At 30.9% G+C, this 12,466-nt stretch overlaps 1 protein-coding gene across 8 annotated transcripts in view; it reads right to left on the bottom strand.

The window, feature by feature from the left end:
* Nucleotides 1-12,466, bottom strand: part of LOC107445477 (uncharacterized) — a 156,435-nt gene that overhangs the window by 27,251 nt on the left and 116,718 nt on the right. For 7 of the 8 annotated variants that reach the window (XM_071183067.2, XM_071183068.2, XM_071183069.2 and 4 more), the window contains one exon: nt 901-2,647. In XM_071183067.2, the coding sequence (XP_071039168.2) occupies nt 901-2,647 (1,747 nt within the window). Of the gene's footprint in view, nt 1-900; nt 2,648-9,374; nt 9,649-12,466 lie in introns of those variants that run through there. The other variant, XM_043044747.3, reaches the window with a different exon arrangement.

Genomic DNA, 12,466 nt, shown 5'->3' with positions numbered 1-12,466 from the left:
AAAGACAATGTTTTAAAATTAAAAAAATAAGTAATTTAATAAAAAAAAATTTCTCTTCTTAGTTATTTATTTTGTACAATAAAGTAGTATGCAAATCGCTATTTAAGCTGAAACGAAAAAACGCGTGTATGGGTGAAATACATATTCACAAACGCTTATGACGTTCGATAAAATAATTTTTCGCAGCGTAATCTTTTTTTGTGTCATTAAATTAATATTAGATTTTTATTTTAGGAATTTAACTAAATGGTACCCTTTTTAAAGCCTGTATTATCATATGCCTCTATTTCGTTAATGACTTAAATAAAAAGCGACTTGTTTTCCCACAAATACTCAAAATATTTTAGCACAAAGCTAGTAGTATATAATTTCAAAAAGAATAGTAGTTGAAGTGCTTAGTTGAGAGAATAATAATTGAACAAATACATTTTGAAAACAAATTTCTTAGTTTAAAATTTTTTTATAGTTGATAATAACTACAGAACACTAATTTACTCTCCTCAAGTCTTTTATTAAACTAGTTTTTATTTGACAGATATTTATCAAGCAGCCCTTTGACGATTCAATATATTTTGAAGCTGATTTTTAAATAACCCTTAACATCTTTTATCATTGAGATTAATAAAATTCTATAAATTAATAAGATATAAAGGAATATTTTTTAAAAATTATACCTTTTTTTCTGAGGTCTTCAAACATAATAAAACTCTATGAAAATAAATGAAATATGAACTATTTTATTTAACAATTAAACTTCCTCATTCACTGAGTTTTTCAAATAATTCCATTCAAACTATTAACTAAAATTTTTCAAAATGTCTTCTCATCAAATAAAATTAAATTCTATGAAAATTAACTCATTATTAACTAAAATTATTCAATAAAATAATAATTACGTACTTTTCGGCTGGTCCACCTTTCTCTAAGTCCATAATAATATAACCCATCACATTCTTTTCAGAATCAGTACATCCAGTAATATAAATACCTAGTTCACCATGTTCATCTTTTTTGAGATCAACTGATACTAGTTCATGTAAGTCCAATTGGGAAGGTAGCCTACGATACGGTTCCTTACTGCCATTCGTCGGCGATGTAACAAAACTTTTATTTGCACTTACAGGTTCTGGAGAAAGAACGTCTTCACTGTCAGAAGTTGACAGTTGTGACTGTAACCACAAACGTCTTCTAGCATTGTTGGAAGAAGACGCACTTTTGTACGCTGCTTTTTTTAACCTGAGTTGATAGTTCAAACCACCACAACTAGACACGGAACAGTCACTGTTTATGGGCGATTCACACAAGAGTTCTGTACTACTACAACTACTAACAGATGACAAGGATGGCAATGATTTTGTTTCAAGATGAGGCGTAATTGGTGAATCTTCGGTGGAATTTGGAAATAATGATGATTGAAAAATGCTACTTCTACGCGAGGGCATGGAAATGTCTAATTTGTCTTCTGGAAGTGATTTCTTCCACCTACTTCGTAACAGTTTTCTGTCCAGTGTCCATGCTTTGAACTGACCTAACTTAGAAGCTCCGTTTCGAACTTCTTTTTTAGACTCCTCTGTAGGGGAGGACTTAGCTGAAGATGACACTTTCGTCGTTTTTGACGTCGGCGCCGCCGTGGAGGAGGACGACGAAATGTGTTCTTTGCCGGCATGTCTTTGGACGAAATTAGAAAGCATGGCTGGTGTGCGCAATCTAAGACTTCGCGCTTCGTACGATTTAGAATTTGATTTACTACCAAAACTGTTTGGTTCATCTTTCTTATTCGAGTCCGCAAAATTTGAACTGCTCGTCAGTCTTTGGAAAAGGGCAGTAAATTTTTGAACATTGGAATCGGGGGATTTAATGTGATTCACCAATTCCTTCGGCGAAGAATCGTCCTGAATGGCAATGGCATTTTCGTCATTGCCGTTTTTTGTGCCATCGCTCTCATAACCGGACTCATCCGATCTATGTTGTATAGAGCTGGCCAAACTTTCAGTGTCACCATTGGCATTGGAAGGGTGCCGGTCAAAATCTACCGACACTCCCCTCTCAAGAAAAACCTCTTCCTCCAGCACGGTCCCTAGCTCCTGCGAAACTGCGGTTTTCTGGCCGCAGCTATCGCCCTCTGGTGCGCCCTCGCACGGATCGATGAGATCCTCGCAGCTCGAAGTTCCTTTTAGATAGCACTCTAAGGGGGGCGCCGCCACGAAAGTAGTCCCGTTCTCATTGTTATTGTTATAGTTGGTCGTTACATCAATCTCCACACTTCTGAAGATCTCCTTAGGATCGTCAAAAAGAGCCGAAGTGGACACACTACGGTACATCACACTGTTGGAATCGCTAGGAATAACATTGTTGTTATTGAGATAGTTGTTGTTATTCAGCGACTCGCAACTTGGAAAGACGTCTTTGTATGGGATCTCTTCGTAGTAGTGGATCTGTGGGTGCAAATGGGCGGGGGGCACAGGTGGGGTTTTGCGAAAAGTTTTGAGATTCTTGGGCCACTGTGGTGAATAATCACTGAGAGACAGTTGTGAAACCGCAGAACGCATTAGACTGGAACTGGCATCCTCTGTGTCAACATGATTGGGATTAACTGCGTACTTTTTAGGCGCATTATGCTTCCTGTTCAACCACGGAAACGGGAAACCTGTAAAAAAGAACAAAGCATGTGAATAACGCCATGACAAATATCCTAAGCACACACGCAGGTAAATAGTAATGACATAAAAGGAGTGAAAAACTCGTTACCGAGAAGGGCTTCTTTTTTACTGAAAAAAAAGCTCTTATTCTACATAAGCAGCCCATAACAAGTAACAAAAGGCAATGCCAGATAGCATCTGATGCAGAACTTCATACAACCATTACTTGTAAACAGCGCGCTATTTCTCAATTCTCAAGAGAAGGGTGGTTAAAAAATATTATTAAAAAAAAAAACGATATACTTAATATCTTTGAATAAACGGAACAGTTTTAGATCTTAAAACATATTATGATTAAGGTCATGACAAATATCCTTGACGACATATTAAATTTGTGGGTTTTTTCTACTTAAGGCATTATTTAAAGCTTCTTTTATCCCCAAACGTTTAAGTATGAAAAAGAACCACATTAATATTTTCCATTAAAAAAAAAAAACTCTGCTAAAATTTAGCTTTTTAAATACTGAACAACTTATATACAGTATCGCTGTAGAAAAAATTGTGAACTAAAAAGTATTAAGTTTCTAAAACTAAAGGACTAAAGTTCATGATCTTGATGCTTTCTTTTATTCAAGAATAATATTTTAAAACTTAAACTAAAAATTATAAAAACATCCATTTTCGGTGTATAAATGTTCTCGATTACACCACCGACCACATTCATGATGAAGGTCGATATTAGTCGGTGTAATTGAAAAATAATGAATAACAAATATTTCGAACATTCATTAAAACAGTTATGCTAATGCCAAAGTTCAATAATGTCGGCTTTTTCCCAGTACCAATCCTATTATTATTATTGTTATTTTTAAGAAAAGAAAATTATAACCAATCATGTACATTATTCATCTTTTAATGGTTAAAAAATCAAATCCAGAGCCTCCTCCCTCTTGTAAAATATCTAGGCGTAATTAAGAAATAAAACTTAACATACATTTCGGACAGATAAAACAGCTATGTAAATGTCTACATTTACTAATATCGGCGATTCGCAATATCGATTATGTTATTTTAACTTAAAATAGAAAGAAAACTAAAATAAATAATGCGTATTAATCGTTTCTTTTCACAGTTCCAAAATCAAGAATATTCTCGTCTTTGTAAAATATCGAGGCGTAATTGAGAAATAATAAAACTTAACATATATTTTGGATTTTAACCAAAGTAGCTATGTAAATGTCGACATTCATTAATATCGGTCTTTCACAATATTACTTCTATTTTTTAAGTTAAAAAAAATTAATTAATTAAATTAAATATTTAATTTTTTTTCTTCACTAGTTCCCAAATCAAATCAAGAACCTTTTCGTTTTTGTATGAATCGATAAGAAGCACAAAAAGAAAGCATTCAAAAATGAATTAGAGAATATCATTATTTTAAAAATGCAAGTTGAGGAAATGAAATATTTTATTCATATTTCGATCCTTAGAAGAAATAATTGGTTTCATTACAAAACGGATGCTCGAACCTTTTATTTATTTATTATTTTAAGGTAATCTTTGTTTCGAAACAAATCGTTTCCTATTGTTTACCTCAAAAATGTTTTTCTACTCGCAGCAAGTAATGCGGAACTTTTAATGTATTTCTTTTTTATTTATTATTGTTTTCTCTACGAAAGAGAAGACGATAAACAAAGCTTGTAATTTAAAATTATATGGGTAATATATTTCGTTGCCTGTATACTTTTAAAATATTATTCTTTTCGCATGTGAGGCTCAGCATTATTTTTCATAAAGAAATATTAAACTTCTATTCTCAAAATAAAAAGATTTTAAATAAGTTTTTTTTTCCACAAAATTATTATAACTGCTGCTATGAAAAAAAAGAAGCACAACTCTGTGTATATTATGAGTTATATTGAAACTAAGTTATAAACAAAAACAGATTTTTTTGCTTTTAAGGAAATATTGCTTAACAATTTGTGGCAATAAATAATTAATTCTTCAAAGGACACTAAACGCATTTCTAAAAAAAAGTGTTCCTCTTTTAAATCAAGAGTAGATTTTTTAAACGAAAATATTACATATATAAAATTTTTTTGTCGAAATAAAGTTTTTTCCCCCTTAAAAACTTTCAATAGAAAATGCTAACCATATAAACATTTCTTTTCGATTTCAATTTATTATTAAAAAAAATCTAAAGAAATTATTAATAATGAAATGGCAATGCTGTAGTAAAACCATTTATCAATACTTATAAATTTAAGTTTCACGAATTAAGTTTTCATTATTGTTCGAAATTTGATATACCAACAAAATGGCGAATTAAGTGACTAAATTAGCATGAAGTATACAAAAACATAAAACAATTCAAATTTCTTACATATAGAATTCTTCCAACTTATAGAATTATTTCAAGCAAGATTAATCCACGACTTTTCCGAAAGAAATTTACTGCTAAAAAAAAAAAAAAAGGAGTGAAATTTTAAAATGACACAAACCTTCTCTGGTAGCACCATTTACCAAAATATTAAAGCGCAACTACAAAATTCTCATACGAAAACACATAAAATAACATAGTTAACAGTGACCGAAGAAAGTTTTTCTTTTTCAAACGTTCCAATCAAAGCTATTTTTACACCCTAAGGGCAATGAAAAACAGCCACACCAATATTAAATTTTGATATTTGAGTCTCGGATTTCTCAACAACAGCTGTTTATTCATCCGTGGGTCACGAGTTTGCAAATAGGGCAAGCCACTTTCCATCAATCGAAAGTGATGGAATAGAAAAAGAAACTTTCCCCTTTGTTTTTAAGGAAGTCGGTCAAAATAGAAGGTATGACAGCGAGCACTGCACCCATCAAATTGGAAGAAGAATTTTACCAACTTCCTTGACGGGCACCGATATGTTATCTTTGCCGGTAATTATTAAAAAAAAAAAAAAAAAAACAATTCTTATTATTCTTTGTTTTCTCTGTCATCAGTTTCGCTATTTCTGGAATTTGGTCAAAGCATGAGTTCTGGAATTCGAAACTATATTATTATAGCAATGATCTTGATAACGGTATTCAGAATGAGATGGCTAAATTGATTCAGGGATCAAAGACACTTCAGTTACTTCAATTTACGAACGTGTTCAAATTTAAATTATGAATATTGTGGTCACTCAAAAAAGTTCTAGTAATGATTATGATATTTCGAATTATCCTCGTGTAGGTGTCAGAACTTAATCAGAGACACCTTGGATGCTTAAATTCACGAATGAGTTACCTTTGTTATGTTAGATTTTACTTTTAATGCAGAAAAAGACACCGGTGTTTCACCACAAATTGTTAAAATGCTAAATATAGTACTTTTTTTACTTGTTCTGACCTAAATTAATACAAAATAATGAAAAAAATTATTAAAATATGTTAAATAAAAATCCTGCTTCAAAGGGCTAAGAGCCAGTTTTTTAAAAAAAAAATCGAACAAATCAGGCTGGTTTGGATACAGAATATGTTTTTTATGTAAAACTATACGCATTTTTTTTTTTTAATTTCTCGGTTTTTATTATTATTATTATTTTTTTTGGACGGGGGGAGGACAAAACTGAAAACCCTCCGGAATTTTGTGAAAAACACATTGATTTACAAGTGGCAATACTCATTGTGAAACGCGTGAATCACGGCTCTGACTATTATTTATGTTCTACTATGTTTACACTAACTATTAAGACAAATGTTTTCACTTTTGCATCGAAGATCAAAGGTCACTCAAAAATCTTCCAAAAAAGGTAATTTACCGTCAAAATCTACTAGTACTGACAGTAAACCACAAAGATATAAAATTTCTGCTAGTTGATACTAATGACTCGAACCTAAAAAACTAAACACGTGTAGTGCATATTTGGCGTGACCTTAAAATAGCAAGAAATTGAAACTTTGTTCAACAGTTAAGGTTACTAATTGCCTTCGCCAAAACTGGACAAGTATTAAATTTGCTCGAAAAGAAGACTTAAGTATAGCAGAAATAAAATCGATTCACAGACCTAAAGTTAGTAATTTAACTTTTTAACAATATGGCCCTAAAGTTTGAGGCCCATATCTGAGTAATTGAACACAGAAATAGAACCTCGAGTCATCCCTCGAGCTGCTGTCTTAATGACTGATTCTTAAAAAAACTGGCTCTTAAATTTCAATAGTTAATATTTCCCTCTACAACTAGACAGAAAAAAATTTTAGTGCTTTTTTAATTAGCACAAAAAAGTATTATATAGAACAAGAAATAGGCCTAGAAAAAAATGCGCAAATTTAATAGTTTTATAATTCGAATTGGAAGAATTGTTTAGCCTCCTTGATTAGTAGGGTAACGAATCTTAACCGGCAAATATAGATAAGGCTTTATATATTTTCCTTCTAAGATTCGTCGTCGGTTAAGATTTGAATAATAAGAATAATTCTTATAATTCTCTCCTTTCCCCATCATAAGATTATCGATCTGTTAAGTTTAGGCACTCGGTGAGTTCTGGAATTCAAAACTATATCATTCTAGCAATGAACTTGAGCAAGATAATTCAAATAATCCTCAGGTATGTATTATGTGTCAAATTTGACTTTCCAATCAGGAGTCTCATATGCTCGAAATTGTGAATGTGTTGAAATTTAAATCCTGAATCCAAGACTTCATCTTGGCCGATTACTTAAACAAATTTTAATGCATGCCTTTTTTTCTTAAATGAAACCTTGCATAAAAAAAAAAATCGAGTGAGAAGTTAAGCCTAAAAAGGAATTTTAATTTGATCGTTTTATTATTTAAATTATGTCGTTTTACTGTTGTGAAGAGCAGTTGTATAATAAGTAAATATATATTTATACTCGCTAGTTATTACTTTCTACTAAAGTAGAAATTTTTCCTTTAGAGTATACAACAGTAGAGATTTTATTATGAATATTTTATTTTTGTGTAATTATTTAAATTTAAAGCGAATGAAACACCTAGGTTTTACATTAATATTTCTCATACTAAGATCATTAACTATCAAAACGAACGTTTTTAAGTAACTAGTTTTAACAAAGAGCCAATTATGCACTATATGACTATCAGCACTATGCACTATATGATTATTATTTCCAATGGATTATAAATATGAACCAAATGTAAATACAAGTTTTTTTTAAAGAGATAATAACATTTACTTTTAATTGACATATTAACAGTTACAATTACGGTAGATAAAAAAATCGGATACATAGAAATATGCTCACCAATAATTGACGCAATGTAGCATAACAAAACACCTGCTTTTCAATAAGCGAAACTTTGAAAAATACGTGATCGATTTAAGTATATAAATTAGCAACAACTACAATCATTACTGCAAGATAACTTCACGAATTTTTATATCACCTGCTAAATAGTCGGAGACAATAGATGTTGAAATATTTATTGATGCTACCCTCTGATGAAATCCTTCACATCTCAATTTCAACAACACCTTTTACCTTGGTCTACATTACAATCATTACTACTGCTATATATAATACGGGCAGCGATCCATAAAACATGGATTAGAGAAGTTCGTATTTTCACTTTATGGGAAAATAAACAATTACGAAAACAACTCGTTTAAGATTAAGTTTTCAAAATTATGATACGCTAATTATAATAAAATCATGTTAATTATTCTTATGTACATTTTGAATGATTTTTTTACGATTTTTAGTTAAGAACCAGAGTCATGTTTTAATTTATTTATAAATTTTAAAAAATATTTGAAGATATTTGACCTTATAATATATTTATATTTTCTCTTTCAATAATAAATAACCATACAATTCGACAATTTTTCTAAAGAAAATGTCAAATTAATGACGACCTCGAACCAAAATCGCCAGTTCGGCAAAAAATTACCCAAGTCTAAATTAAAGCTCAAAAGTATTAAGTACATTGTGATTAAATTCTTATTTTAGTTTCAGAAGAATAAACAAACAAATTGTCTATGCCATTAAATTTTACACTCTATGCAATACAAAATGAAAAAGAGTAGAAAAAGAACAACTTGTGAACAACAAGCAAAATATAATTTTACGAACAATGGTAAAATAATATTTGCAAACGATAATAAAATAATATTTGTGACTGTCAGCAAAATAATATAAGCAAACGATAAAAAGCTGTACATTGTCTTAGAATATGATAAAAATTGTGTTATACTTAATTTCTTGTCAAAGGAAAAAGAAATAGGGCAAATTTACCTACATTAAAACATCTCATATGTTCATGCTTAATATATTTAACTATTTTCCGACAGCCATCGGTTATATAAATATCCTAAAAAATTCCAAAGGAAACCTAATACATACGCAGAAGCAAATACTGATTAATTATTAACATTAAACATACTTTTACAAATTTCATCGAATGCTACTTTTAAATCTTGCATTTCCTGGAAAATTAGTAGAAGTAATTATATCTCAGACGATATTAATCATTAGATTCGCTGATTTAAAAAAAAAATCAATAAATATAAATCTAATAACTCAAAATAAAAGTTACAAATAAAAATAAACAACACACGCTGTTGCGCAGCAATGATTGACATAATTATTTTAAACGAGCATAAGTGGTTATATAAAAATGTAACTGATATAGGAGTAATTAATGTAAAGGATTAGAAAAAATGACATTCGCAAAGGTTGACTTTTTCGGAAGTAAGTCAAATCACATATTAAATAAACATGAAGTTAGCAAACCTTTTTAGATAGCAGTTTTCTTCGACGTGACTTGAGGACAAATACGATTAGATCTGAAGGACACCTGCCCTAGCAGATACCGAAATACCAATACCTTCCAGGTATAACTGGGCTTAAACATTCCAAATTTTCCGCCTGCCCGCTTGTCGATAATACGCCAAAGAAGTGAAAACAGAGCGAGAATCGCTTCAAAATCTCTGGAGATTTGGAATATTGCGTCATGGACACTTATTTGATTCTTTCAGCACTTACTCATTGCTTTACTCGTATAGTCAGTGTTCGAATTTTTCATTCTTTTTTTTTCAAAAACTCATTGAGACAACGAGCCCGCTTTGTAGTGGAGATGCGATGCATGCGGCTGGAAAATTCCGTAGAATCACTTGAGCATTTTTTTTTTTTATTCTAAAGAACGTTTTTTTTTGTTTTCGTTTCTCTCGTTTTGGGGAAAGAATTTTTATTCGAGATTGAGATTCGGTAGGATGAATATGAATGTAAATTCTCAACGAAGTGTATTAAATATTTATTTGTTTTTGAATGCCATGAAAATATCAATGTAGAAATAAATTAAGGATTTCTGGAATTCATGTTTTTTTTTTTTTTAATTTACTTCAAATTTAATTTGATTTATGATTGTATATGAACACTGCAAACCGATATGAATATTCCCAGTATATTACATATTCTTCCCCCTTTTTCCCTGAGGAAGGAATTTTTAATCAAGATTGAAATTCGGTAATAACAAATGCGAATATAAATGCTCGACAAAGTGGATTAACAGTTTGCATATTTTTATCAATTTTTAGAATGTCATGAATAAATAGTATTGCAGAAATAATAAAGGAATCAGAATCAGCTGTATTGAAATAGAAATTGTTATTCCTATCATCTTAACAAGAGATTTCCCCCCCCCTTTCCCATGAGGAAAGAATTTTTATTCTAGCCTGAGATTTGGTAGAATGATATTAATATTCAATTAAGAAGATTAGTTTGGTTAGTTTCATTTATTTCAAATATCAAATAACGTTTTCGGGCATTTATTTTTTTGGTATTGCAGAATGGATATTGCAGGCAGATATGATTATTATAGAATATTATATCATAGAAGATTATAGAAGAAGGAGTTTTTAGCACAGGGAAAATAAATTTTATTTGTACTTGAGATTCAATAAATTGAATATTAAAACTTAATAAAGTAATTTCAAATTAGTATTTCTCAGTTTTTAAAATGTAATGAATATATTAATGAAGAAATAAAATAAGATTTTCTGTTTTTTTTTTCTTCTTTCTCTTGTTTAGTTCTAGTATTTTTTTGATGTTGCATCTTTCGGCTCGTAAGAAAACATTTTATTTCAAATCAAGATTTGGTAGAATGAATTTAAATGCTCAACAATATTTGCAAAATTATCGAAACATACAATAGAGTCACGGTGGCTCTGAGGATAGAGCACCCGCCTCCCAATGAGGTGACCTGAGTTTGAATGCCAGCGTTAAGGCCTGGTTTCTTAGGACAGGGCGCCGTCAGCTGGAAATCAGCGCTAACCTCTGATTGGTCATTTGTGAGTTTGATAGTAAACGTCATCGAACGCTCATCTTGATCTACAATTGCCGTCCAACTCAACTGCAGTTGGATTACAACGTGACGTTGACCACAGAAGCAATGGCGGACAACATCCAACAGCACATTTAAATCAGCCAAGATTTTGATTTTGACATTAAACATAGCTTCTTCATTAAACATAGCACTCCTCATTTAACTCAGCTATAATGTGTTTTTTCTTGGACAAAGTCATCATTTGTTCTCTAAAACACTGGTCGACAAAAACAAAATCAATACAAATTCAAAATAAATATTTGTTTACGTTATTAACGCATGCGCAATGAGAGATAATATCTGCGTTGGACCGACTGCTCACGCTGAGCTAATGAAAAAGTATTTTTTTGGTGTCAGCTCTACGTCAACTTTCCGCTGACGCCCAGATAAGGCGCTTGACCTAAGAAACCAGACCTTTAGAAGGTCGATAAGAATTTTGCTCCTAGTATGACCTGACATAAATATATACTCCTTGTTAGATGGATTATAGGTTAGAATTTCCTATCCGTCGGGCTAATCGTGAGAAGATTTCGTGGTCTTCCTCTCCATGTAACGCAAATGCTATAGTTTCATCAAAAAATCCTCCACAAAGACTAGTTTGTCCCAATGCTTGATTCAGAAGTTCCCTTGTCTTCTTGGTTAAATTCAAAATTACGAGCCTATGGAGTTGAACATTGATAGTCGTAAATTTAAAATTGGGTTGGCTGTTTAACGGTGGTTATACAATAAAATCATCAATAGTTTTTAATTATTATAGAATGTTAAATTAAGAGAATGTGTTCTAACAACCCAGATTAATTTAAAAAACGAAAGTGTATATTAAAGTGTCTTTTTAATTAATTATTATTAATTCAATACATGATAATAATTAAAATAAATAAGTAAATTTTAGTCGAATGAAATACTAAAAATTCAAACAAGTTTTCAAACAAATTTAACTTGATCAATATAAATCTTATCAAAATTATTCAAATGTTATATAATCCAAATTAGTTCGTAAGTAATCGTGATATTATAAATATCATCCTATATTTTCCTATTTGTACCACTGGTACTGAGAGGGTTAATAAACCAACTTCAAGTAAAAAAAAAAAATTATAAACATGCTACAGACAGCAAATGAAGGTTAACGAACCTTAACCTAGTAGCTCTCACAATACTTTCAGGAAATAATTAAACTTCATAAGATAGCAAGTGTGAGAGGGACAGTAATTGACCCACATTCTCGAAAGTTAATAAACATTAAAAGGAGAAAGTGAAATAATAGAATACCTTCGTCCCCCCCCCCCCTCATAAGCAATAAATAATACGCCCGCTCTTAAGGTTGTTGCAAATCTAGTGTTTGTTGACACTTGCATTCTCTATTGTAAACATAACCGCTCGCGTCGCTTGAGGAAAAAAAATCTTTCCTTTTTTGACCCCATTATGCAAGATTGTTTGAAACGAATGAGTATAAATTTACATTTTTGGCTACTAATTGAAATAATATTTAAACAAGTAA

The sequence above is a fragment of the Parasteatoda tepidariorum genome, chromosome 7 (genome assembly GCF_982258835.1).
Source record: "Parasteatoda tepidariorum strain Cologne lab strain chromosome 7, Ptep-v5.0, whole genome shotgun sequence".
NCBI lineage: Eukaryota > Metazoa > Arthropoda > Arachnida > Araneae > Theridiidae > Parasteatoda > Parasteatoda tepidariorum.
The sequence above is the reverse complement of the archived record's forward strand: the minus strand, read 5'-3'. Positions and strand labels throughout refer to the sequence as shown.